This window comes from Leucoraja erinacea, chromosome 1, assembly GCF_028641065.1.
Source record: "Leucoraja erinacea ecotype New England chromosome 1, Leri_hhj_1, whole genome shotgun sequence".
Taxonomy (NCBI): Eukaryota; Metazoa; Chordata; class Chondrichthyes; order Rajiformes; family Rajidae; genus Leucoraja; species Leucoraja erinaceus.
The window spans coordinates 64,314,838-64,342,209 of NC_073377.1; the positions used below are offsets into that span (position 1 = coordinate 64,314,838).

The 27,372-nt window shown below is 43.4% G+C and overlaps 2 protein-coding genes across 2 annotated transcripts; one reads left to right on the forward strand and one right to left on the reverse strand.

Annotated features, from left to right (window-relative positions):
• Positions 1-14,390, reverse strand: srd5a3 (steroid 5 alpha-reductase 3). Its single transcript, XM_055636022.1, has 5 exons — positions 14,149-14,390; positions 11,605-11,756; positions 11,123-11,314; positions 2,504-2,635; positions 1-879 (listed from the first exon to the last, which is right to left on the reverse strand). The coding sequence occupies exons 1-5, from the start codon at positions 14,355-14,357 to the stop codon at positions 620-622; spliced, it is 945 nt and encodes a 314-aa protein (XP_055491997.1). The 5' UTR covers positions 14,358-14,390; the 3' UTR covers positions 1-619.
• Positions 14,391-18,777: 4,387 nt separating this feature from the next.
• LOC129697443 (uncharacterized) lies at positions 18,778-27,105 on the forward strand. The gene is made up of 2 exons (XM_055636032.1): positions 18,778-22,200; positions 23,825-27,105. Exon 2 carries the CDS (start codon positions 25,020-25,022, stop codon positions 26,037-26,039), a length of 1,020 nt encoding a protein of 339 aa, XP_055492007.1. The 5' UTR covers positions 18,778-22,200; positions 23,825-25,019; the 3' UTR covers positions 26,040-27,105.
• Positions 27,106-27,372: the final 267 nt, after the last annotated feature.

The following is a 27,372-nucleotide window of genomic DNA, read 5'->3' on the forward strand; positions in this document are numbered from 1 at the left end:
TTTTTGACATCATAAGTTTTAATTCCACTATTCAGCAATTGTCACAATCAGTATGCAGATATTGTTATACATAACTGCTTGCAGAGACATGATATTGTCTTTATGACATATTGCATTGATAATTGCATCATTTTAAGGTAGCCCTTTGCATTATAAAACAGAGGTAGATGAAAGTTATGATCTGGAAGTTTATACATAATTTCTTATTGAACTGAATGCTTGTTGCCATTTCTCACCTTCCTTTCGTTCACAGCATCTCAAACAACAAAAGGAAGATGACAGTAAGAATTCCAAAAGATAGGTGTAGATTCAAAAACTCATTGCAATTAAAACGGTGAAATTGCTTCGTTGTCATTCGTACAAAAGCGCATTTTCTTTAGTTAACATTTCTAACATTCAGACATTAAGACCGTTGCAAATTATTAATAACAAAAGCCTGTAAAATTTGTGCATAATTTGTACAATACACATTCAAATTAACCAATGAATTTATACGATGAAAAACCATTTTAAAAACTCAATACTCTTTATGAAAAATGACAATATAAATGATATAAGATTCCTATTCTTTCGCTCCATAGACGCTGCCTCACCTGCTGAGTTTCTCCAGCATTTTTGTCTACCATATAAATGGTATGAGTGCTTTTCGCTTTTTGGGGTAGGTGTCAAACAATGTTACATAGAATTCATGGGATTGGGCTGCCATCATTGCATGGCTAAATAATACATATAGTATAAGAAACCACCATGTAAGGTGTTGTCCCTTAAAGGTCACACTTAAAGCAATGTAGATCAGCAGTTCAGCCAAATAATGTGGACAAGAAACCACTTCAAACCAATCACCTTCAGGGATGCTATATCGGAAGTTGGTCACTTCACCTAGATGTGAACAGAAACAGTTAATTACTTAAAGGGAAAAGTATAATCATGGAGCTGATCATTTCTTGCATACAAATTTCAATAGAATTTAAAAACAAAACTGGGTGGTTGCTTAACCACTGTCCCACATCATAAGTAATGACCCAGGGGAGAGCTTAGAGGGGATAGTGATCCTAAGGTGGAACATACATTGAAACATGGCTTTTTGTAAGGAAATTATTCTCAAGGAGAGGTGGTATTTAAGAGGCGGCACAGTGTTGCATGGGTAGAGCTGCTACCTCAGTGTCAGAGACCTGGGTTCGATCCTGACTGTGGGCGATGTCTGTGCAGAGTTTGTATGTTCTCCCAAAGGTCACATGGGTTTTCTCCGGCTGCTCCGGTTTCTGCCCATATTCAAAAGACTTGCAGGTTTGGAGGTTAATTGGCTTATGTAATTTGTCCCTAGTGTGTAGGACGTAGAACTAGTGTATCGGTGATCGATGATCAGCGTGGACTCAGTGGGTCGCAGGGCCTATTTCCATGCTGTTTCTCTAAACTAAATCATCTGGCAACTGTAAAATTAATCAGTGTGCGCCAACTGGACATCATGAATCTCACCTACCATTGTTTCTTAGCAAAAGTATAAGAAAGGAAAGAGGCAAAGCGAAAAAAAAATGATAGCAAAGTAGAATAATAGCCTCAGGAGAACATCACTTTCAAAAACTGGGTGTGCTCTGCCATGGAAAATCCAACACATATTTTATTAAATTTGATTGCATGGTGTTTGAAGATATCATCTAATCACCACAATACAAAGCAGACCAGAAGGCCAAAATTAATTTACATGCTTACATTAACAGCTCTTGGGGAGAAGGGAAAACTGAGTCACTATAAATGACCAATGTTGCCAGACTGGTTGGGCTTGCAATGCAGATCAACCAGAAAGTGCTGGAAAATATCAATGCAAGAACATTGAATATCCTTTGGCTGTGAACATCTTTATATAAAGACAGACCATGAATGTGGAATATTTATATTTACAGATGAAGTATGACCCATGGACATAGTTCCGAAGGAAGCCTATCAAATTGTGCTGCATTAAAAAAATAAGTGAATTAAAGAAACAGTTTATAGGATTTGGCTTATAATTAAAGATAGAATATGAAGAAATCCATGCAACTTTTAAACAGATGATCAGAGATGCAACAAAGTCAGTAATTAAGTGTTGCTTGACTACAATGAAGGAGAGGAACAATGCTTTTAAGCAGGCCATACAATAGTAGCCATGGTCAACTTCCCTCATTGGGGTTAATGCATATCCTGCATCCTGATTCACCTTCATTTAAAAATCAAGCTCCTTTAAAACCTCCTGCACAAATGAACAACTATCACAAGACTACCAGCAGCATTGACATAAAGATTGGTAAGATATTTTCTACCAGAAAAAGCATTCTGAATAGCATGTAACTGCACAAAATAATAAACCATGTTATTGGATTATTAAATACCAGGTTTTGGTATGCAAGTTTTGGTTCCATGTCAGACACCCATTTCAATTTATTAATTTGGGATTATGCCTCATCTCATTGGTTCACACATCATTTTCATACTTACACAAACAAGGTATAAAGGAAGAAGTTCTTACCCAATTTGTTTTTCCTCAGATTGGCCAGGATCATATGACTCTTGTGTTGATGAATTGTTCCCCACAAAAACAGCATTATTCCAGCAATATGGTACCATTGTCCTTGTGCAATCAGGTCACGAACTGTGTATGCTGCACATAAATTAAAAGATTAACAATATGCTTGCACACATTTTGTTTTAGCTATTCATCAATTTCACTCACTATCTTGACTCAGTGAAACAATTCGACTGTTCAAATTCTCTAATATTAAAATTGATGAGCAACATAATACTGTCCGAGTACACCTATTATTGGTACAAAGTCAAAACTGTGCAGTGGTCTCCTGATGGAATTTACATATATAAAAACAACTTGATGGTCATGTTCTCATCTGATTAACATGTACAATAGAATTCAATGTGCTCAAAAATCAAATCACGACATGACCTTCCAGCTGTGTTACTACTTTTATATTGCTGTATACCCGAAACTAAAATAAGCCAGTGCATAAACCAGTAATAATAGAATTAAAGGACACAAAGTGTTGGAGTAACTGCAGGTCAGGCAGTATCTCTGGAGAACATGGATAGGTGATGTTTCCTGAGTTACTCCAGCACTTTGTGTCCATTTGTGCATTAACCAACAATAGAATAATACCAGAGAATATTGTAGCAAAAAGGACATGATCTGGTCAATTCTGCCGGTGCCTATTTCTTGAAAGGGCTGTGCAACTAATTGATCCACGGCCCTGCAAATATTTCCTCTTGGAAATAATAATCTAATTCCCATTTCATTGTTGCTGGGGAGTCCGCAGAGGGCTGAGCCCTTGACTAGGTTACAATCAGAGCAATCGAGAAGCAGAGAACCCCCCAGGTTCCCAGCAGAACATATATAATGCCCATAATTACCCTTTTTAGAGTGGATTCAATGTGTATTCTCATCCCTGAGAAACCATCCCGAGTGCTAATGGAGGCGTTGACGAAATGGAAGAACAGTGTGCAGCCAACTGGATGCCTATTTTTTTTTTTAGTACAGCAGGGTAACTACATACAAAGGATTTGACTCCAGAACCATGTGCTAATGGGTTACTGGAATATACATTGCTTTATGTATTTTATTCTTGTTGGCAATGCCCCTTACTGCTTGTGCTGTTGTTACGTAACAAGCTATTGAGACCCACTTCATGAAATCCTTTTGAAAGTCCCCATACACAGCATAACTGCAAATGCCTACGTAAACCTCTCTGTTATATCATTGAACGGTAAAAATTGATGCTGCAATAAAAATAACAATAAGCAGCTCTGGGGCTGAGGCTTTATTTTCAGTCAGGTTCAAGATACAATCACGAAACATCCATGATAATTTATATTATAAACAGCAAAAGCCCAATAAAGTACTATATATATAGTACGTAGGCAGCTTATGGAATTCAGTCTTATACTCATTAAAATGTTATGATCCAAATTGGAGGTCTGGTGGGAAAACATATTTCTGTTAATAAACCCAGATTTTGGCTCGGTTTACCAAGAATGAGACCTGCATCAAGACTGAGGTAAACAACAGTAAACTGGACATTTGCCGCACCCTTCCTTTATGTACTCAGCTACAGAACTGGTTCCAAAGAATTAAAGGATTGCAAATATTATAATATGTAGGAGGGAACTGCAGATGCTGGTTTAAATCAAAACTAAACTGTGGGAGGGTGGAGTCAACAATTTGGAATTGCATGCGTGCAGTTAACAGGAAAGAGGGTGTAGGAATGGCCACGCTTAAACTAACAGGTCAGGGGGATGGGAAGCAATACAATGAGACAGAGGGCCATAATAGGACAGAAGCAAAAGGTAGAAGGGACATGAGAAAAACAAACCTGAAAGCTTTGTGCCTTAATGCAAGGAGCATTCATAATAAGGTGGATGAATTGAATGTGCAGTTAGCAGTTAAGGGATATGAAATAGTTGGAATTACGGAGATATGGCTCCAGCGTAACCAAGGCTGGGAGCTAAACATGCAGGGGTACAGAAAGGAAGAGGAGGTGGGGTGGCATTGCTGGTTAAAGAGGAAATTAATGCAATAGCAAGGAGAGACATTAGCTTGGATGCTGTAGAATCGGTACGGATAGAACTGCGAAATAGCCAAGGGCAAAAAAGGATTGTTGAAGTTGTATACCTACCACCAAACAGCAGTAGGGAGGTTGAGGATATCATCATGCAGGAAATTAGGGATGTGTGTAGCAAATGTACAGCAGCTATCATGGGTGACTTTAATCTACATATTGATTGGGCCAACCAAACTGGTAACAGCGCTGAGGAGGAGGATTTCCTGGAATGTATACGGGATGGTATTTTAGACAATAGACAATAGGTGCAGGAGTGGGCCATTTGGCCCTTCGAGCCAGCACCATATTTTAAACCAATATGTAGTGGAACCGATAAGAGAGCAGGCCATGCTAAACTGGGTATTCTGTAATGAGGAAAGATTAGTTAGTGATCTTGTTGTGCAAAGCCCCTCGGGCAACAGTGACCGTAATATGATGGAATTCTGCATTAGTAAGTAACTAGGTTTATTGGCCAAGTATTCACATACAAGGAATTTGCCTTGGTGCCCCACCCACAAGTAACAACATGACATACAGTGACAGTTACGAATGACTCGGAAAACACTAAACATTAATGATAATAATAAACATTAATGATAATACACCATTGATCAAGCATGTGAACCAATAAAATATCATCAATATCATCAATCAAACGGAGGCTACAGATTTTTGGCTATTAAGTAAAGCAACTACTCGTGGATAAAAACTGTATTTATGTCTGGCTGTGGCAGCTTTGACAGTTCGGAGTCGCCTTCTGGAGGGAACGATTCAAAGAGTTTGTGGCCAGGGTGAGAGGGGTCAGAGATGATCTTGCCCACTCGCTTCCTGGCTCTTGCAGTGTACAGTTCATCAACGGAGGGAAGGTTGCAACCAATAACCTTCTCTGCTGATCGGACGATTTGCTGCAGCCTCCAGTTATCATGCTTGGTGGCTGAGCCAAACCAGACCATGATGGAGAAGGTGAGAACAGACTCTACGATGGCCGTGTAGTATTGGACCATCATTGCCTGTGGCAGATTGTGCTTCCTCAGCTGCTGTAGGAAGTACATCCTCTGTTGTGCCTTTTTGACTGTGGAGTCGATGGTAGCCCCCCACTTATTGTTCTTGGAGATGATGGTTCCCAGGAACTTAAAAGACTCCACAGATGTGACTGTGGTGTTGTTGATGGCGAGTGGGGTGAGGGGAGGGTGAGCTCTCCTAAAGTCTACAATCAATTCCACTGTCTTAAGAGCATTGAGCTCTCGGTTGTTGCGACGGCACCAGGACGCCAGCTGTGACACTTCCTGTCTGTAGACAGATTCCTCCCCATCCTGGATCAGTCTAATCAGGGTTGTGTCGTCCGCAAACTTGAGAAGCTTGACAGAGGAGTCTGTGGAGGTGCAGTCGTTGGTGTAGAGAGAGTAGAGGAGAGGAGAGGGGAGAGTACGCAGCTTTGCGGTGCTCCTATGCCGAGCGTTTCCGGGTGCGAGATGTGCTTTACCAACCTCACATGCTGCTTCATGTCTGTCAGGAAGCTGGTGATCCACCAACAGAGGGGTTCAGGCACAGTCAATTCGGAAAGTTTGGAATGTAGTAGCTCTGGCACAATGGTGTTGAATGCAGAGCTAAAATCAGCAAACAGGGTCCTCGCATAGGTCCCCTGGCAGTCCAAGTGCTGTAGGATGAAGTGCAGGCCCAGGTTGACTGCATCATCCACAGATCTATTGGCCCGATAGGCAAATTGCATAGGATCCATAGGATTTAGGACACAATTCAGACTGAAGGAGACTTTGAAGGTATGAGATGGGAATTGGCTAGGATAGACTGGTAAATTAAAGGGTTGATGCTGGAGATGCAATGGCAAAGATTTAAAGACCGCATGGATGAACTCCAAAAATTGTTCATCCCTGTCTGGCGAAAAAACAAAATGGGGAAGGCGGCTCAACCATGTATCTCCTGTAACCTGTTTCAGGTTGTTTACCTTGTTTCGGTTGTTACAACCTGTAACATAATAACTGTGTATGATTAGGTAATATGTATAATGTATGTTTTCGTGTGTTGTCTATGTGTGCCTGCAATGCTGCTGCAAGCAAGTTTTTCATTGTTCCTGCACCTCAATACATTTGCGCATCCAAAATTAAACTAGACTTGAGAACTGGAGACCATAGACTTTAAATGCTTGTCAAAAGAAACAGGGATATCGTGTAGAAAAAACTTAATGAGCAGCTAGGATGTGAATCCAAAGCCTGACCAGGTAGAAGGAGCTTTAATTGTGTTTTTTAAATGCGATTTCGTAAGCATCTGAACTGAAACAGGTTACGGGAGATACATAACCAACGGCAGTAAATCGACTGCGCTTACAGAATGCATATGGACAGCAGACACTCCACTTCTCCCATCCCACCATCAGTCCAAACCAGTTACATAATTCCATACAACGCCTCCACAGGGTCTATATTCCACAGAGATACAAAGAGTACTTGTGAATAAACACAAAATGCTGGAGTAACTCAGCAGGACAGGCAGCGACTCTGGAGAGAAGGAATGGGTGACATTTCGGGTCGAGACCTTTCTTCAGATTGAACTGAACTCTCGTTGGTGAGAGTACTTGTGATTGGCTGAAGGAGGGTCTCTACCTGAAGTCACCCATTCCTTCTATCCAGAGATGCTGCCTGTCCCGCTGAGTTACTCCAGCTTTTTGTGTCTATCTTCAATTTCAGAGTTAAATTAAAAACAGTGCTGGAGAAACTCAGCAGGCTAGGCAACATCTGGAGGGAATGGATTAGGAGTTGTTTCAGGCCAGGGTTCTTCTGCAATAGGAAGGAACTGCAGATACTGTTGTCTTTGCAAAACGTCAAATGATTCCGCGAATGCCAAGGAAGAGAGAGCGAGAGAGCGATAGATAGATAGATAGATAGATAGATAGATAGATAGATAGATAGAGAGACAAGAGAGATAGAGAAATTCCAACCTCTTGACCCCAAGCACCATGGTAGATCAATGCTTACCAAAATAATCCGCTCTATGTTCTTTGTCAGTCCAAACGTGACAAAGGAAAATTAAAAATGGGTCGACTGTGCTTGTATTCACTGGAATTTAGAAGCATGAGAGGGTATCTTATAAAAACATATAACATTTTTGAAGGATTGGACAGGCTAGACGCAGGAAAAATGTTCCCGATATTGGGGGAGTCCAGGACCAGGGGTCACAGTTTAAGAGAAGGGGTAGAGATGAGGAAAAACTTTTTTACCCTGAGAGTTGTAAATGTGTGGAATACTCTGCCACAGAAGGCTGTGGAGGCCAATTCACTGGATATTTTCAAGAGGGAATTAGATTTAGCTCTTTGGGCTAAATGAATCAAGGGATATAGGGGAAAAAGCAGGAATGGGCAAGTCATAGTCATAGAGTAATACAGTGTGGAAACAGGCCCTTCGGCCCAACTGACACACACCAGCCAACGATGTCCCAGCTACACTAGTCCCACTTGCCTGTGCTTGGTCCATATCCCTCCAAACCTGTCCTATCCACGTACCTGCCTAACTGTTTCTTAAACGATGGGAGAGTCCCAGCCTCTACTACTTCCTCTGGCAGCTTGTTCCATATGCCTGCCACCCTTTGTTTGAAAAAGTTTTCCCTCAGATGCCTATTAAATCTTTTCCCCTTCACCTTGAACCCATGTCCTCTGGTTCTCGATTCCCCTACTCTGGACAAAAGACTGTGCATCTACCCGATCTATTCCTCTTATGATTTTGTATACCTCTTCATGTCTCCCCTCATCCTCCTGCGCTCCATGGAATGGAGACCCAGCCTACTCAACCTCTCCCTATAGCTCACACCCTCTATAGACACTACCCAGAGGCCTACCATTTACTGTGTAGGTCCTGCCCTTGTTCGACATCCCAAAATGCAACATCTCACACTCCTCTGTGTTAAATTCCATCAACCATTCCTCTTCCCACCTGGCCAATCGATCCAGATCCTGCTGCATTGTTCACAACCATCTTCTGCAAAATCACGAACTTTTGAATCATCAGCAAACTTGCTAATCTTGCCCTGCATGTTCTCATCCAAATCATTGATGTAGATGACAAACAGTAACTAGTCCAGCACCGAACCCTGAGGCACAACACTCGTCACAGGCATCCAGTCCGAGAATCAATCATCACCATTACCCTCTGCTTCCTTCCATGGAGCCAATTTGCTATCCATTCAGCTATCTCTCCTTGGATACCATGCGATCTAACCTTCCAGAGCAGCCTACCATGCGGAACCTTGTTGAACGTCTTACTGAAATCCCTGTACACAACATCTACAGCTCTGCCCTCATCAATCTTCTTGGTCAGGTCTTCAAAAAAATCAATCAGATTTGTGAGACACAACCTCCCACATACAAAACCATGTTGACAGTCCCTAATCAGCCCTTGCCCATCCAAAAGCCTGTATATCCTTTCCCTCTGAATACTCTCCAGTTACTTACCCATCACCGGCCTATAGTTCCCTGCATTTTCCCTGCAGCCCTTCTTGAAAAGAGGCACAACATTTGCCACCCTCCAGTCTTCCGGTACCTCTCCTACATTTAATGACGACTTGTAAATTTCAACCAGGGCTCCCGCAATTTCCTCTCTAGTTTCCCACAATGACCTCGAATATATCAGATCAGGCCCTGGAGATTTGTCTACCTTCAAACACGACGGTACCTTCAGTACCTCTTCGACAGTAACCCTGACTGCTCTCAAGACGCTTCCAGTGACTGCTCCAATTTCCTCCTTCCTACTATCTTTCACCTCGGTAAATACAGAGGAGAAATACTAATTTAGGACCTTGCCCATCTCCTGTGGCTCCACACAGAGGTGACTGCTTTGATTCCTGAGATGTCCCTCTCTCTCTCTCTCTCGTTACCCTTTCCCCCTTATGTATTTATAAAATCTTTTGGGATTGTCCTTAATGCTACCCGCCTGTTTTACATTTTAATTGATCAGCCATGGTCATATTAAATGGTGGTGCTGGCTCAAAGGGCCAAACGGCTTACTCCTGCACCTATTTTCTATATAATCCTATATATAATTTCTATATAATCCTCCAACACTTTCGCGACCTCCAACGAGATCCCACTATTGGCCACATCTTCCCATCTCCACCCATTTCTATTTTCCCCTATAGATTGTAATCTATAGTAAACATCCTATATTGTACACAAAATATCTTCCATGATAATTCTCAACACCATTGCCCACTAGGCTGCTTTCTCAGCCCTTTATTATACTCCCTGTATATTCATAACTATGTAGCCTAATTCAACTCTAACTCTTTTTACAAATTTGCAGATGACACTCGCACAGTGGGCCTGATCTCGAGCAATGTTGAGATGGAGTGAAATAAGGAGATAGAAAGCTGACTAACATGGTGTCAAGAGATAACAGCCTCTCCCTTATTTACTTCAGGAAGTTGGGTGGAGTACACGTCCCAGTTTGCATCAATAGTGCTTAACCATATAACCATATAACAATTACAGCACGGAAACAGGCCATCTCGGCCCTACAAGTCCATGCCGAACAAATTTTTTTCCCCCCTTAGTCCCACCTGCCTGCACTCATACCATAACCCTCCATTCCCTTCTCATCCATATGCCTATCCAATTTATTTTTAAATGATACCAATGAACCTGCCTCCACCACTTCCACTGGGAGCTCATTCCACACCGCCACCACTCTCTGCGTAAAGAAGTTCCCCCTCATATTACCCCTAAACTTATGTCCTTTAATTCTGAAGTCATGTCCTCTTGTTTGAATCTTCCCTATTCTCAAAGGGAAAAGCTTGTCCACATCAACTCTGTCTATCCCTCTCATCATTTTAAAGACCTCTATCAGGTCCCCCCTTAACCTTCTGCGCTCCAGAGAATAAAGACCTAACTTATTCAACCTATCTCTGCTTAAGTGGAGATGGTCAAGAGCTTCAAGTTCCTAGCTGTAAATATCATCAACAAATTGTCCTGGACCAACCACATGGACACCACAGCCAAAAAATCATCTCAACAACTCTACTTCTCCAGAAGGCCAAGTAAATTCAGCACGTCTCCAGTGACTCTTACCAATTTCTACAGGTGCACCACAAAAAGCATTCTAAAGGGATGCAACACAGCTTGGTTTGATAAATGCTCTGCCCAAGTCTGTAAGAAATTGCAGAGTTGTGGATGTAGCCCAGTCCATGATATAAACTAGCCAACACCCCATCAGGAAAGCAGAAAACATAATCAAGGACCATTCACAACCTGGTCGTTATTTCTTCTCCTCCCTCCTGGAAATTAGACAATACAGAAGGTTGAAAACGTGTACAGGTACTACCAGATTCAAGAACAGCTTCCCTGGTGTTATTGGAATATTGAATAAATTGAGAATGTTTTCCTGCATACCAATAAATACCAAAACCCAAATGGGCTAGAAGATGAAACTAGGCAAATTTTCCTTATGCTCAGAAGATTGCTATTTTATATTATATCTTGTGTATTAACTAGTCAATTAACAAGCTGCCTATATTTTCAAATTATGCAATTAAAAACATACCTTTTGTCCCAAGAAGGGGTCCTTCACAATGCACCGTTAAACCCACAAGCACATAATAAACCAAACCCCAACAATACTGTACTGGGTGAATGGCACCGTTAGAAAACACAGAGATAAAGATGCACTCTATGAGGCGTCGAACTCCCTGCATACACATCATCATTTGTACCAGGAGGACAGATAATTCATTACCTGAAAAATAAATATTAAAGCTATAAAAGAATGCAAGTTTTAAATTGTCACTATTAACCACTCATTTCCTTATCTATATTTCTACAGCATGAAGGTAAATGTCTTATTAAATGTTGAATAGATTGTAATATTAAATAGATCAGCTTTATATTTTTTTACTACCGCTCTATGGGAACAATTACTTCTTATCATCTGGGCTTGCCCTAGAGTTAAGAAATAATCATCCCCATTCATGCACATCTCAGTAGTTTACTGTTATCTTATGTCAAAAGCAAAAACATTGTACTTACCAGGCTCTAAGTGTAATATGCTTCCAGATAGGGAACCGAGCAATGCTTGAAACCATACTGGGAAAGGCTGACCAAAAAACAGACTGCGGCATGTAATTCCAAGTAGAAAAATATTCCAGGTCACTGAAACCACATAGAAATGAAAAAACCACCTGCAAACACAAAATTAAAATATAAAGGCACTGCCATCTTATTGACTTACAACATTCTTTTTGAACAAATTTCTGTGCTCGCAGAAGAACATCATCATCTTTTAACTTTGTTTCACTATTGGACAGTATACTTTGTTCTGATGTCGAAAACTGGCTTTGATTAAAAATTCAATATGCAGGCATGAGATTTCTCCATGGATCCGTGGATTTTGAAATTCGGTGAAAAAAAGATCTGTCTAAATCTCTGCTACAAATGGCTTTCCACGAGACAGTGAGCCGACCGTCTTTGCATGCGCATCTCTACGGCTAGCGCTCAGCTCCGCACATGTAGAGTAGCGGTTTTCCTCTGTCCGCTTACCGGGGTTGGGGCAGGGAGCACAGTTACGGACACGTACACGTACAAAACGCTAATTAGAGTAAGCAAGCAAGGAACAGGTATCATGTTACAAGTAGGTGTGGGTGTAGGTGTAATATAAAATATTTTCAATATGACAAGTGTAAACATCAAGGTATGATTATCACACATTTTCCGTGTAAATTAAGAAGTGACAAACAAATAAAATGTGTTATTTTAAGGTACAATAAAAGAATCCCTATCTCTCTTCTTTTTTCATTTTTTTCCTGTCTCATGCCTGTGATGGCAAATTATTTTGGGGAATCTAGATATAATAGCAAGGCCAGCTTTTATTTCCCATTCTAATTGGCCTTGAGAATGTGGTGGTAAGCCATCTTCATGAACTACTGTACACAGGACTGTCTCTAATGCTGCCAATTCATTGTTAAGAGTTGTAACACTGATCAGATTTGTACCAAATTATGATATAAAGCTAGCTATAAATATCATATTTATCACTGTGTTTTAGCAATGTGTACACCTTTATTATTGCGTCAATTGTGTTAGTTAAAAGCAAAGATTATAGAGGAACTCCTCTATAATCTTTGGTTAAAGGGTGGAAAGCATACTTTTTTTTAAAAACAAACATTGAATATCGTTTAACTTCAATGCTTTCAGTTCACGTGCAGCACAGATAAGAATTGAATTAAAAGTCTAATAATGTTGCAGAATACTTCAGATTCCGATTAGTTTATTGTAATATGTACCAGGGTGCAGTGAAATATCTTGCTCGCATTAATCTCATATAGTACAAGATATGCATGATAACGATAGTTACAATAAATATAATGGTAAATGTAAAACAGCAGAATGGTCCAAAGTCTGTAGTCCATTCTGAAGTTATGTAAAACAAACACAATACATTTCTGTAATATTGCCTGGTCTGAATTGTGTTGAAACAGTTTGTTTACACAACCCACATTCACAGATTCTTAAAACTTAGTCTATATTTAAAACATAGAATGAGGCTATTCAGCCTCTCAGGCTCTGCTGAATCCCAACTGAGCAATTCCATGATTTCCATTCCACCTTTCTTCATTGCTATGTACCTCTATAAATTGCTCTTTCTCAAAAATGTTCCTGAATGCCCCTTTACTTATTGATATCAATGTGCACTAATGGGTAATTTACATCAGCTGATAAACCTACATGGGGGAGGGGGAGAAGGAACCAGACCATGTGGAAGAATGGAGATAATGTGCAAATGCTGTATATGTAAAATTATACAAGTTTACTTTAAGCAAAGTGATGGAAGGTGTCACCATCAATGTGATCAACAAGCACTTTGTCCCCAATGCCACCACTTTAGACGACATCAAAGCCTGTCTAAGAGAGGTGCAGCATTGTGTTTTTCTCTCCACTTCCTCACTCATCTCCCTCTGCGTACACTCCTCCCTACATATAAGACATGATGAACAAGCATTCATCACCCTCTTCAAAATAGCACCCACAGCATTTTTCCAGGACAATCCTGATCTCAATCTCAACCCACACTTCCTTTGTTCTCTCCAAAATCCCAACCATCTCCTGAACAACTTAAAACACATTTTGCACTTCAAAGACAAAGTTGCAATTTTACACTTGCACTTGAACAATTATTAACCTGAAATATTAATTTTATTTCTCTCTCCACAAATGCTGTCTGTCCCAACTATCTACCGCATTTTGTTTTGTTTTTTTTGCTGCTCTCTATGAGAGACAATATCCCCAAACAATGTCCAAAGATATACACGGGCTGTTTTAAAAAGAGGAAGACGCTCGGTACCAAAGATCCTATAGCAGATTTGCTCGGTACTACAGGAAGGGGTTGACGGCAAAGATCCTCTAGGATTCCTGAGCTGTGAGCAGGTCTGGGTTGCACACGGATCACTCTCCCAATCAAATCTTTGCTCCCAATCGCACCAGGAAAGTGACCACATGACCCTCCCTTGCCTGACCCCCTCCCCCTGAGCTAGAGTCGGCTGATGCTGTTTGGTTTATAGGATCTTTGGTTTATACCTTTTCGGGAGGTCTCGGCGCTGGAGCCAGAGAGGCCGCTGAAAGAAATGTAGGTTTTTGCTCTTTCCATAGCGCATGAAGTCCTGAAATAACACGCTGCAAATACCCGGGCCCGACCACACATTGCGAAATATAACCGAGATCAGGAAAACCGCGGCGAAGGCGAGCCAGAAGGCGGGCAGCGGCCCCAGGCCGGACCCCGCGACCATGTTGGATGAGCGGGGCGGGGAGGGCGGGCGAGGGAGGAAGGGCGGGGAGGCTGGGGAAGAGGAAGCGCCGGCTGGCGGCTGGCGGAGCGGGTGGAGCGGTTTCCGCCCCGACAACTGAGCGCCGCTGCCGCCGTCGCCGGCCTTTCCCCGCCGTGTTACTGCCGCCGCCGGGCCGGGCCAAGACACCGAGAGGCCGCGGTCGGCGTCAGTCATTGAGTGACACAGCGTGGAAACAGGCCCTTCGCCCCAACTTGCCCACACCACACCCCCAGCGGCCAACAATGTCCCAGCAACACTGGCCCCACCAACTTGCTTTTGCCTCGTATCCCTCCAAACCTGTCCATGTACCTGTCTAACTGCTTAAACGATGGGATAGTCCCAGACTCGACTACCTCCTCTGGCAGCTCGTTCCATACACCCACCACCCTTTGTGTGAAAAAGGTTACCCCTTATTTGGTCCCCTAATTTGAGGAAGGACATTCTTGCTATTGAGGGAGTGCAGCGTAGGTTTACAAGGTTAATTCCCAGGATGGCAGGACTGTCATATGTTGATAGAATGGAGCAGCTGGGCTTGTACACTCTGGAGTTTAGAAGGATGAGAGAGGATCTCATTGAAACATATAAGATTGTTAAGGGTTTGGACACGCTAGAGGCAGGAAACATGTTCCCGATGTTTGGGGGAGTCCAGAACCAGGGGCCACAGTTTAAGAATAAGGAGTAAGCCATTTAGAACGGAGACGAGGAAACACTTTTTCTCACAGAGAGTGGTGAGTCTGGAATTCTCTGCCTCAGAGGGCGGTGGAGGCAGTTTCTCTGGATGCTTTCAAGAGAGCTAGATAAGGCGGAGTCGGGAAATGGGGAGAAGGCAGGAACGGGGTACTGATTGTGGATGATCAGCCATGATCACATTGAATGGTGGCGCTCAAAGATCTTATAGCAAAGCAAGATGGGTTACTCTCACGCAAACGTGTAGTACGCTCATGGGCGGATTCATGGGTGATTATATGACTCATTTTAGCAACCAGCCTCCGCCATCTTGCTTCTGGCCAAAGATTGGATCCGCAGCGGGGGGAGACGGAGTGTGGGGGGCAGGGGAGTGGGAGTGTTGGGTCCTGGGCAGCGAGGAGAGGAAGTGCGCGGCCCGGGGCAGCGGGAGAGGGAGTGTGGGGTCCGGGGCAGCGGGAGAGGGAGTGTGGGGTCCGGGGCAGCGGGAGAGGGAGTGTGGCCCGGGGCAGCGGGAGCAGTGCGGGCCAAGGGCAGAGGGAGAGTGCGCGGCCCGGGGCAGCGGGAGAGGGAGTGGGGCCCGGGGAAGCGGGAGAGGTGGAGTGGGGGGTCCAGGGCAGCCCGGGGCAGAGGGAGGGAGTGTGCGCGGCCTGGCGCAGCGGAGGGAGTGGCGGCCTGGGGCAGCGGGAGAGAGAGGTGTGGGGGGTCCGGGCGCGGAGAGAGGAGGTGGGGGTCCGGGGCATAGGAGGGGGGGGAGACATTGTAGGGAGGGGGGGTCCGGGGCAGCGGGGGAGAGTGGAGTGCGGGGCAGCGGGGGAGGGGGGCATAGGAGGGGGGGGAGTGTAGTGAGGGGGCAGGCGAGAAGTTGCGGGGAGGTTTAAGGCCTAGCGTGTGTGAAGTTGCGGGGAGGTTTACAATGTTTCTTATTTAATGTTTCTTATTTAATGTCCTTGTCTAGTCTGAAATAAAGTTCATTATTGGATCAGAAGAAATATAATTGTGTGTGTTATATGATTATATGATTATATACATTTATATAATTTTCATGTATGTGTGTTTATAAACATTTTATTCTTTAACAAGAATTAACAGAATTATGAACTAACAGAATTATGAATCTAACCCTATATCACACACAAAAAGTTCCCCCGCAATGTCAATTACCCTACGAGTCGGGTCGGTTCCGGTTACTACAAAATCAACTCAAACACTGCTTATGAACCATTTAAAAAGCAATGATTTAAAAAACATTAAAAAAGACAATTACCAGAGTCAAATTTTATTCTTGACAAGAAGTATGAACTGACAGATTTATGAATCTAACCCACACAAACTGTTGCCCTGCAACATTGATTACATTGTGAGTCGGGTCGGGTCAGGTAGGCTCAGGTTATTAAATGGGCGGGGAAAAATGGCCAGGATCCCCTCCATAGCGTACTACACGTCAGCCCATTGCGTTTAGCAGGAGTAGCCTATCTTGCTCCGCTATAAGATCTTTGGTGGCGCTGGCTCAAATGGCCTACTCCCCTGCACCTATTGTCTATTGTCTATAAAGATTCCTATTAAATCTTTCCCATCCTCACCTTAAAAGTCACCGCACAGGCCCTTCAGGTGAACATGCTCCTGAGACCCAGGGCTGCAGGCTTTGGGCAGCTTGATACACAGATACATAGACAATAGGTTTGGGACTAGGTCATTCGGCCCTTCGAGCCAGCACCGCCATTCAATGTGATCATGGCTGATCATTCACAATCAGTACCCCGTTCCTGCCTTCTCCCCATATCCCTTGATTCCGCTAGCCCTTGGAGCTCTATGTAACTCTTTTGAATGCATCCAGTGAATCGGCCTCCACTGCCTTCTGCGGCAGAGAATTCCACAAATTCACAACTCTGCGTTTTTTCTGATCTCAGTTCTAAATGGCCTACCCCTTTCTTGGGTGGGACTTGGGTGAGGTGGGGGGCGATCGACTGACAAAAGAGAAGTCCTGAACAGAGAGTGGCTTTCTACTGGGAGAGAGCATCTGGCCAGCATCTAGACAGTAGGGAGAGGCCGGAATTAGGGGTTGGGGAGAGTGAAAGAAAGGATTAAGTGGTGCGTGAGGGGAGAGTCCTCTAAGGGAGGGATTAGACCCTCTGCATTTTGCAAACAGGAAAAATAAGACAATGGGGGAAGCCATCTCACATCCAAAGTCGGCTTGTTGAATCATTGTAACTCATTTTCACCTCGCCCACAGCTAACAATGGCCTTTATCATTGTTACTTTTTTACATATCTTTCATTCAATTGTTCTAAATCTCCATATCCGTTTATTTCTCTAAGTTCACTTTCCCCTGACTCTCAGTCTGTTCCAGGTTCTCGACCCGAAACATCACCTATTCCTTTTCTCCAGAAATATTGTCTGATCCGCTGAGTTACTTCAGGTTTTTGTACCTATCTTCGCATCACATTTAGCCCTGGATCACTGCGATGATAAGAACACCTTCAACAGGAGACTATTCCTTGACTTCAGCTCAGCCTTCAACATTTAATATCAAAGAAGCTAATCTCTAAATTTCTGGATCTTAGCTTTAGGGGTCCCATTTGTAACTGGCTTTTGGACTTGCTGGCCGGCAGACCTTAGTAGTCATTTAAAATTGGCCGTAACGTTTCCATCATCCTTAACTCAATACTGGTGCGTTTCATGGTTGTGTACTCAGTCTTTGTTCAACTTCCTGTACCCCATGACTATATGGCGAAGTGACTTGATCTTTTAAGTTCGCAGATGATACCAATGATGTCGGCCGGAATCACAACAATAATGAGGCACATTACAGGAAAGAGATTGAGAACCTTGTGCCATAGGGTCAGGACAATAACAACAGCAAGAAGAAAGACTTAGTTGTTGACCGTTGAAAGTGGTGGGGTTAGGAACATAAACCTGACCTCACAAACAGAGGTGCTGTGGAGATGGTCGCCAATTTTAGGTTTTTTGGGCATCCATTTCACCAGCAACCTAATCTGGTCACATCCAGAATACAAAAATACAATACACTGATGAGTGCAAAGCAGCAGAATGGTACAAGATTCAACAGCGATAAAACAGGATTCCTCCTCACGGGCTCCAAATCCACACTCAGCAAAATCAATAACCCCACTCTCACCATCGGCGGCACCACTGTCTCCCCATCTCCCCAGGCCCGCAACCTTGACGTGATCTTTGATTCCACCCTCTCACTTGAGCCTCACATCCGCCATGTCATTAAAACCTCCTTCTTTCACCTCCGCAACATCGCCAAAATCAGACTCTCTCTCACACCTCCCGCTGCTGAAAGACTCATCCATGCCTTCATTTCCTCCCGACTGGACTACTGCAACTCGCTTCTCCTTGGCATCAGCTCCACCTACATCAACCGACTCCAACTCAGGACCCTTAGGATCTCTTCTCCTCTGCCTCTTAGCCCCACGTCCCCCTCCCTTTTCATCTGTGCTTGAATTGCCTCATATTGTGTTTTGAATTGAATTCTGTCTTTAATTTGTGTACTAGTCATGTTTCTACTATTTATTTCATTCCGCTTACATGTTTTTCCTTACTTGCTAAATTTTTGTAAGGTGTCCTTGAGACTCTTGAAAGACGCCCATAAATAAAATGTATTATTATTATTATTATTATTATTATTTGGAGTAGTGCAAAGTAATATTAGAGTGCAATAATGACTAACCGAATGAGGTAGGGTCAAGGGTAAGAGTATGTGGCAAACCTTCAGGAATGGGATGGGAAAGAAGTGATTGATTCAGGAGTCGCATAGCATTGGGAAAGCTTTACTTTCAAGTCTGGACATTCCAGCTTTCAAGCTCCTGTATCTTCTCCCAGAAGGCAGAAAAGAGTATGACAGGTATCTTTTATGATACTTTCAGCCTTCCAGATACAATTTCTTGATTAGTACAAGTTATGGGGAGAAGGCAGGAGAATGAGGTTAGAAGGGAGAGATAGATCAGCCATGATTGAATGACAGAGTAGACATGAAGGGCCGAATGGCCCAATTCCACTCCTATCACATATGACTGCATGGCGATGATGGACTGGATGGAAGGAAGTGATGGGCCTGTGGTAGACTGGGCTTGTACACCACTCATGGCAGGGTACATCCTGTCAGAACTTATTTTAACACATTTGTAGAAATTTGAGAGAATCCTTGTGTGTATGCTGAATCTCCTCAGATGCCTAAGAGAGTAAATACTCTAGATCAGCCTCCAGCCAGGTTAGGTTGCTGTTGATATTGATCCACAGGAACTTGAAGCCATCGACCATCTCTTCAGCAGCTCCATCGATGAGGAGAGGGTTGTGTTCACCCCCTTGTTTTCTCTTGTCAATAACTAACTCTAAACTTGCTGGACCTGAATTTAATGAATATCTTCTGTGAATAAAATCTCTCACCAGCATCTTAACCAATGTACTGCTCTGGATTAAGCTGGATGTCTGTGTGTCCACAAATGTATCTGGGATGAAACTGGAACTCCCAGGGAAAAACTAGGGGAAGAAAAGATTCAAATGCAATGAAATGAGATTGCATTTTGTTTAAATGCTAATTTCCACCACAGTGGATTTGACAACTATTCGGACCAATGTGTACAAACTCAGTTGAATGATTTTGTGGTCAAGCAAGTAACCTTTCTGAATGGAGACCAATGTCACAGTGACATCAGTATGCAAGCTCTAAACTCAGATTCCCCCGGTTAATTAAACAAAGCAATCAGATTACAACATTTAGTTAATAGTGCAGCCATGCAACTTTATCTGAATAGGTCACCCATAGTGAACAATAACCCATCTTTTCAACGTTGGTGCACAAACCTGCTGCAAAATATAATTTCACATGGGTAATTATCAGACCAATAATATTTTACAGATCAATCTTTACCCAAGATGCATTAACTGCTTTCCAGTTGCATGGCTATGCTTAGGAAGTCTTTGACTTAAAATAGAATCTGCTAAAACTATTGAAGTTCCAGGGACTTTAAAATTGAACTGCTGAAAACCGTGTATCAAGCCTCCCATAAGCAACTGAACTCAGGACTTTGGCACATGGACTCGGCCTAGCACATGGCCATCTAAATTCAGAACTGCGTGCAAGTGCCCAGACTTTGGCGTACCCGGGTGCACCTGGACATCCTATTTGTGAGCACCTGACTTAAAACACTCAAACATATTGTATTGCTTCATATAACCAGTTTATCTGATACATCAAAATTGTTTTCTTCATCCTAGCTTTCACCTCCTTTGATTTTATTAGGCAAGAAACAATCAATATGCATAAACTGAGCAACCTGACCAAACGAAAGGACAATATATTTCTAAAACTCTTTCAAGTAATCATTTCAGTCAATTGTGCCATGGTTTTTCGCACCAACCTTTTGGTTCAGGTTCAGACTTCTTTCTTCAATACCAGACAAAACTTAGGCATCTATCTATTTGGTTTGTTTCTCCTCCACCAAATTTGACTTAAATGTGATCCAAATGTTTCTATCCATGTCCTATCGAGATGTTGCCTGACCTATTGAGTTACTCCAGTACTTTGTGTTCTTTTTTGTAAACCAGCATTTGCGGTTCCTTCCACTTGCACCTTTGTTGAAATCTGTCTTTTAATAAGCAACTCAACTGAAAAAAGAAATTGCGGTTGTTTCTATGTAAGAAATATTGCCAACATGTGATCCAGTGCTAACTGATGTTTCTATGAACTTGGATCCAGCAATTTGTTTGGTGAGGTTACCTGTAGTAATTTTCACTGCAGTACTTCATTGGTGGTGGGGCGATTTGATGGAGCTGTGGTATGTCTGAGAACTATTTCCACTCACAAATACAATTTTTCCAGAAGCCCATATGAAGCAACAAATGCTGCAAAAACATCCAGTGTTTTACACATGGTTGTTTGATTTTGCAGAAACACTTTTACTTACTTTGAATGGCTGTCCAATTATTCCCTTTTAAAATTTGCTAAATCTATGTGGAACCATTGTCATACTATGACAAAACCAAACTCCATGTGCACAAGGTATTTCTGGTTCCTTGTGCTCTTATAAAAAGATGTTGAGGATTGGATCAGACATAGCACATAGAACAGTACAGCACAAGAACAGGCCCTTCGGCGCACAACATCTGTGCCGAAGCTGATGTCATGTTAAACTAATCTCAAGAGAGTCAAGAGTGCTCTAATATCTTGTCCCAAAACAGAGGAATTAAATTCTTACTTGCAGCAACACAACATGTGGGAGGGACTCAAATAGAGAAAGCTAGTGGACAGTGTGTGAGGCAGGAGGCAGAGAAGGGAAGCACTCAGACCCAACATGTAGGGGGGAAAGAAGAAAACAATAATAAACAGAGAATAAGAGGTGGTGGGGTTCTTAAATGTGTGAGCAGAGAGACAGGGGTGTAAAATGAGGGTAGAAGTAATAGGTCGCAAGGTGAAAAGTAAAAGTGGCAGGCAGCCAAATCTAGGGCAAAAATCAAAAAGGGCCACTTTTCAACATAATTGTGTAAGGGGTAAGAGTGTTGTAAAAACAAGCCTGAAGGCTTTGTGTCTCAATGCAAGGAACATTCGTAATAAGGTGGATGAGTTGAATGTGCAGATAGCTATTAATAATTATGATATAGTTGGGATCACGGACACATGACTCCAGGGTGACCAAGGCTGGGAGCTGAACATCCAGGGATATTCAATATTCAGGAGGGATAGACAGAAAGGAAAAGGAGGTGGGGTAGTGTTGCTGGTTAGAGAGGAGATTAACGCAATGGAAAGGAAGAACATTAACTTGGAGGATGTGGAATCGATATGGGTAGAGCTGCGAAACACTAAGGGGCAGAAAACGCTGGTGGGTGTTGTGTACAGGCCACCTAACAGTAGTAGTGAAGTTGGGGATGGCATCAAACAGGAAATTAGAAATGCGTGCAACAAAGGTAAAACAGTTATAATGGGTGACTTCAATCTACATATAGATTGGGTGAATCAAATTGGCAGGGGTGCTGAGGAAGAGGATTTCTTGGAATGTATGCGGGATAGTTTTCTAAACCAACATGTAGAGGAACCAACGAGAGAGCAGGCTATTCTAGACTGGGTACTGAGTAATGAGGAAGGGTTAGTTAGCAGGTTACACAAAAAAGCTGGAGAAACTCAGCGGGTGCAGCAGCATCTATGGAGCGAAGGAGATAGGCAACGTTTCGGGCCGAAACCCTTCTTCAGACTGATCGGGGGCGGGGGTGGGTGGGGACAAGAAAGGGAAAAGGAGGAGTAGCCAGAAGGCTGGGGGATGGGAGGAGACAGCAGGGGGGCTAAGGAAGGGGAGGAGACAGCAAGGACTAACAAAATTGGGAGAATTCGATGTTCATGCCCCCGGGGTGCAGACTCCCCAAACGGAATATGAGGTGCTGTTCCTCCAATTTCCGGTGCTGCTCGCTGTGGCCATGGAGGAGACCCAGGACAGAGAGGTCGGAGGCGGAGTGGGAGGGGGAGTTGAAGTGCTGAGCCACCGGGAGGTCAGCTTGGTTATTGCGGACCGAGCGGAGGTGTTCGGCGAAACGATCGCCCAACCTCCGCTTGGTCTCACCGATATAGATCTGCTGACATCTAGAGCAGCGGACGCAATAGATGAGGTTGGAAGAGATGCAGGTAAACCTCTGTCGCACCTGGAACGATTGCTTGGGTCCTTGAATGGAGTCGAGGGGGGAGGTAAAGGGACAAGTGTTGCATCTCTTGCGGTTGCAAGGGAAAGTGCCCGGGGAGGGGGTGGACCGAGAGGGAAGGGAAGAATTGACAAGGGAGTTATGGAGGGAGCGGTCTTTGCGGAAGGCAGATATGGGGGGAGATGGGAAGATGTGGCGAGTTGTGGGGTCACGTTGGAGGTGGCGAAACTGACGGAGGATTACTTTTTGTATGTGACGGCTGGTGGGGTGAAAGGTGAGGACTAGGGGGACTCGGCCCTTGTTGCGAGTGCGGGGATGGGGAGAGAGAGCAGTGTTGCGGGGTATGGAAGAGACCCTGGTGCAAGCCTCATTTATGGTGGAGGAGGGGAACCCCCGTTCCCTGAATAGTGAGGACATTTCAGATGTCCTGGTGTGGAACGCCTCATCCGTGGAGCAGATGCGGCGTAGACGGAGGAATTGGGAGTAGGGGATGGAGTCCTTACAGGAAGCAGGGTGGGAAGAAGTGTAGTCCAGATAGCCATGGGAGTCAGTGGGTTTATAGTGTATGTCGGTTAGAAGTCTATCACCTGCAATGGAGATAGTGAGGTCAAGGAATGGTAGGGAAGTGTCGGAAATGGTCCAGGTGTATTTGAGTGCCGGATGGAAGTTAGTGGTGAAGTGGATGAAGTCAGTCAGTTGTGTGTGGGTGCAGGAGGTGGCACCAAAGCAGTCGTCGATGTAGCGGAGGTAGAGGTCGGGGATGGGGCCCTGGTATGTATTGAACAAGGATTGCTCGACGTAACCTACAAATAGGCAGGCATAGCTGGGGCCCATGCGTGTGCCCATAGCTACGCCTTGTATTTGGAGGAAGTGGGAGGAGTCGAACGTGAAGTTATTGAGGGTAAGGACCAGCTCCGCTAGGCGGAGGAGAGTGTCAGTGGCTGGGTATGGGTTGCTTCTCTGGTCGAGGAAGAACCGGAGGGCTGTGAGACCATCGTGGTGGGGGATGGAGGTGTATAGTGATTGCACGTCCATGGTGAAGATGAGGGGGTGAGGGCCTGGAGAATTGAATGCGCGGAGTTAGTTAGCAGTCTTGTTGTGCGTGGCCCCTTGGGCAAGAGCGACCATAATATGGTTGAGTTCTTCATTAGGATGGAGAGTGACATTGTTAATTCAGAAACAATGGTTCTGAACTTAAAGAAAGGTAACTTTGAGAGTATGAGACGTGAATTGGCCAAGATTGACTGGCAATTAATTCTTAAAGGGTTGACGGTGGATATGCAATGGAAGGCATTTAAATACTGCATGGATGAACTACAACAATTGTTCAGCCCAGTTTGGCAAAAATAATAAATCAGGGAAGGTAGTGCATCCGTGGATTACAAGGGAAATCAGGGATAGTATCAAAGCAAAAGATGAAGCGTACAAATTAGCCAGAAAAAGCCGCCTACCAGAGGAATGGGAGAAATTCAGAGACCAGCAGAGGAGGACAAAGGGCTTAATTAGGAAAGGGAAAATAGATTATGAAAGAAAACTGGCAGGGAACATAAAAACTGACTGCAAAAGTGTTTATAGATATGTGAAGAGAAAGAGATTAGTAAAAACAAATGTAGGTCCCTTGCAGTCAGAAACAGGTGAATTGATCATGGGGAACAAGGACATGGCAGACCAATTGAATAACTACTTTGGTTCCGTCTTCACCAAGGAAGACATAAATAATCTGCCTGAAATGGCAGAGGACCGCGGGTCAACTGAGATGGAGGAACTGAGTGAAATCCAGGTTAGCCGGGAAGTGGTGTTAGTTAAATTGAATGGATTAAAGGCCGATAAATCCCCAGGGCCAGATAGACTGCATCCAAGAGTACTTAAGGAAGTAGCTCCAGAACTAGTGGATGCATTAGTGATAATTTTTCAAAACTCTTTTGATTCTGGAGTAGTTCCTGAGGATTGGAGGGTAGCTAATGTAACTCCACTTTTTAAAAAGGGAGGGAGAGAGAAAACGGGCCAGTTAGTCTAACATCGGTAGTGGGGAAACTGTTAGAGTCAGTTATTAAAGATGGGATAGTAGCACATTTGGAAAGTGGTGAAATCATTGGACAAAGCATGGATTTACGAAAGGTAAATCATGTCTGACGAATCTTATAGAATTTTTCGAGGATGTAACGAGTGGATAGGGGAGAAACAGTGGATGTGTTATATCTGGACTTTCAGAAGGCTTTCGACAAGGTCCCACATAAGAGATTAGTATACAAACTTAAAGCACATGGTATTGGGGGTTCAGTGTTGATGTGGATAGAGAATTGGCTGGCAAACAGGAAGCAAAGAGTAGGAATAAACGGGTCCTTTTCAGAATGGCAGGCAGTGACTAGTGGGGTACCGCAAGACTCAGTGCTGGGATCCCAGCTATTTACAATATATATTAATGATTTGGATGAGGGAATTGAATGCAACATCTCCAAGTTTGCGGATGACACAAAGCTGGGGGGCAGTGGTAGCTGTGAGGAGGATGCTAGGAGGCTGCAAGGTGACTTGGATAGGCTGAGTGAGTGGGAAAATGCATGGCAGATGCAGTATAATGTGGATAAATGTGAGGTTATCCACTTTGGTGGCAAAAACAGGAAAGCTGACTATTATCTAAATGGTGGCACATTAGGAAAAGGGGAGATGCAACGAGACCTGGGTGTCATGGTACACCAGTTATTGAAAGTAGACATGCAGGTGCAGCAGGTAGTAAAGAAAGCGAATGATATGTTGGCATTCATAGCGAAAGGATTTGAGTATAGGAGCAGGGAGGTTCTGCTGCAGTTGTACTTGGTGAGACAATACCTGGAGTATTGCGTACAGTTTTGGTCTCCAAATCTGAGGAAGGACATTATTGCTATAGGGGGAGTGCAGAGAAGGTTCACCAGACTGATTCCTGGGATGCCAGGACTTTCTTATGAAGAAAGACTGGATAGACTCGGATTGTACTTGCTAGAATTTAGGAGATTGAGGGGGGATCTTATAGAAACTTACAAAATTCTTAAGGGATTGGACAGACTAGATGCAGGAAGATTGTTCCCGATGTTGGGGAAGTCCAGGACAAGGGGTCACAGCTTAAGGATAGAGGGGAAATCCTTTAGAACCAAGATGAGAAAAACATTTTTCACGCAGAGAGTGGTGAATCTCTGCAACTCTCTGCCGCAGAAGTTAGTTGAGGCCAGTTCATTGGCTATATTTAAGAGGGAGTTAGATGTGGCCCTTGTGGCTAGAGGGATCAGGGGTATGGAGAGAAGGCAGGTACGGGATACTGAGTTGGATGATTAGCCATGATCATATTGAATGGTGGTGCAGGCTCGAAGGGCTGAATAGTCTACTCCTGCACCTATTTTCGATGTTTCTATGTAAACATTTCACTCAGTAGACATCGTAGTAAACCACAAAAAGATGTGTGTGTGTGTGTGTGTGTATGTATATATATATACCTCTGGAAACAAATGTTAGCTACCCACCACCTTCTGTGGAAAAAAACCACGATAAAAGCATGAAAAAACATGAATGAAAACATGAACTAAGCAACAATTTGACTATTCTTTCCTGATCATATTTCTTATGTTATTGTGTCAGTGTTTTGCTTACCACTGGTTTGTCAAGCATAGGCATTTAATTGACACTAGTCCTGGTAAATAATGTTTATTAGTTTCTATGTTGGGCACACACAAATGTGTTGAGATGTCGCCCGTCAATCATTATCTTCTTTCCCCAGGCCTTTTCCAACACCATTCCTTTGGTATTAAACTCCAGGAAATGTACCACTATGGACCTAGGTGGTGCTTTACGTTCTGGTTTGGGAGCGAAAGCTCTGTGCGCGCGCTGGATCCGTATGTTGGTGTCCGTTGTTATTGCGAGTTCAGTTTTCAAACATTGCTCCACAAATTCAGACATGGATTTGCTTTTTTTCTCTTCGGGTACGCCGTAGATGCGAATGATATTTCGTTATAGATCGTCCTTCCAAATCAGTCAGTTTTTCTTGCATGACTTTCTGTTTTTTCATAGATTTAATCAGCACATGTTTCATAGCCATGCTAATTGTCTCAGCCTCCTAGATTTGTGCCTCTGCTTTCTTAGTCTAGTTTCGTGGGCGTGGTTTTTTTTTTTTTTGGAATTAGCAGAAAGTTTATGGTATATTTCTTGCTTCAGATCTTTGAGTTCGGCTTTCATGTCTTCTTTGAGCTTCTTAAAGTTTATGTAAGTCCACTTTATATTCAGCCCTGAAGTCACGTATTTCCTTACTGATATTGTGGAGCATTGAACGCATGTTTTCTGCCGAGTCATCGTTTGAGCTTTGAGCTTTGTCCATCTCCGGTGAATTCTTTCTTTCTAGTCCGTCACGTTTCTTCTAGTCCGTCTTGTTACTTCTAGTTGTCGCTCCCCCACTCATTCCAATACAGAATACTGCAAATTCTGTGGCATTTGGTGAATTAAGGGAGGCTTGTTTTAAACTTGCTATCTGGAGCTTGAGATTAAGCAGCCATCTGCTCGCCTCACCACCGCCACCCATTCCTGCTCTCCAGAGATGCTGCCTGTCCCGCTGAGTTACTCCAGCATTTTGTGTCTGCCTTCAATACAACACATGATTCTTACAAAACTCCATCCGACA

What these genes read in the sequence shown, in the direction of transcription:
- LOC129697443 (XM_055636032.1), top strand. Translation starts at nt 25,020, where the DNA reads ATGTGGATAGAGAATTGGCTGGCAAACAGGAAGCAAAGAGTAGGAATA.
- srd5a3 (XM_055636022.1), bottom strand. Translation starts at nt 14,357, where the DNA reads ATGGTCGCGGGGTCCGGCCTGGGGCCGCTGCCCGCCTTCTGGCTCGCC. An exon ending in ACCCCTTCTTGGGACAAAAG is followed by an intron (nt 2,636 to 11,122) that starts GTATGTTTTTAA and finishes ATTTATGTGCAG; the next exon opens with CATACACAGTTCGTGACCTG. An exon ending in TCTGAGGAAAAACAAATTGG is followed by an intron (nt 880 to 2,503) that starts GTAAGAACTTCT and finishes GTTCACATCTAG; the next exon opens with GTGAAGTGACCAACTTCCGA.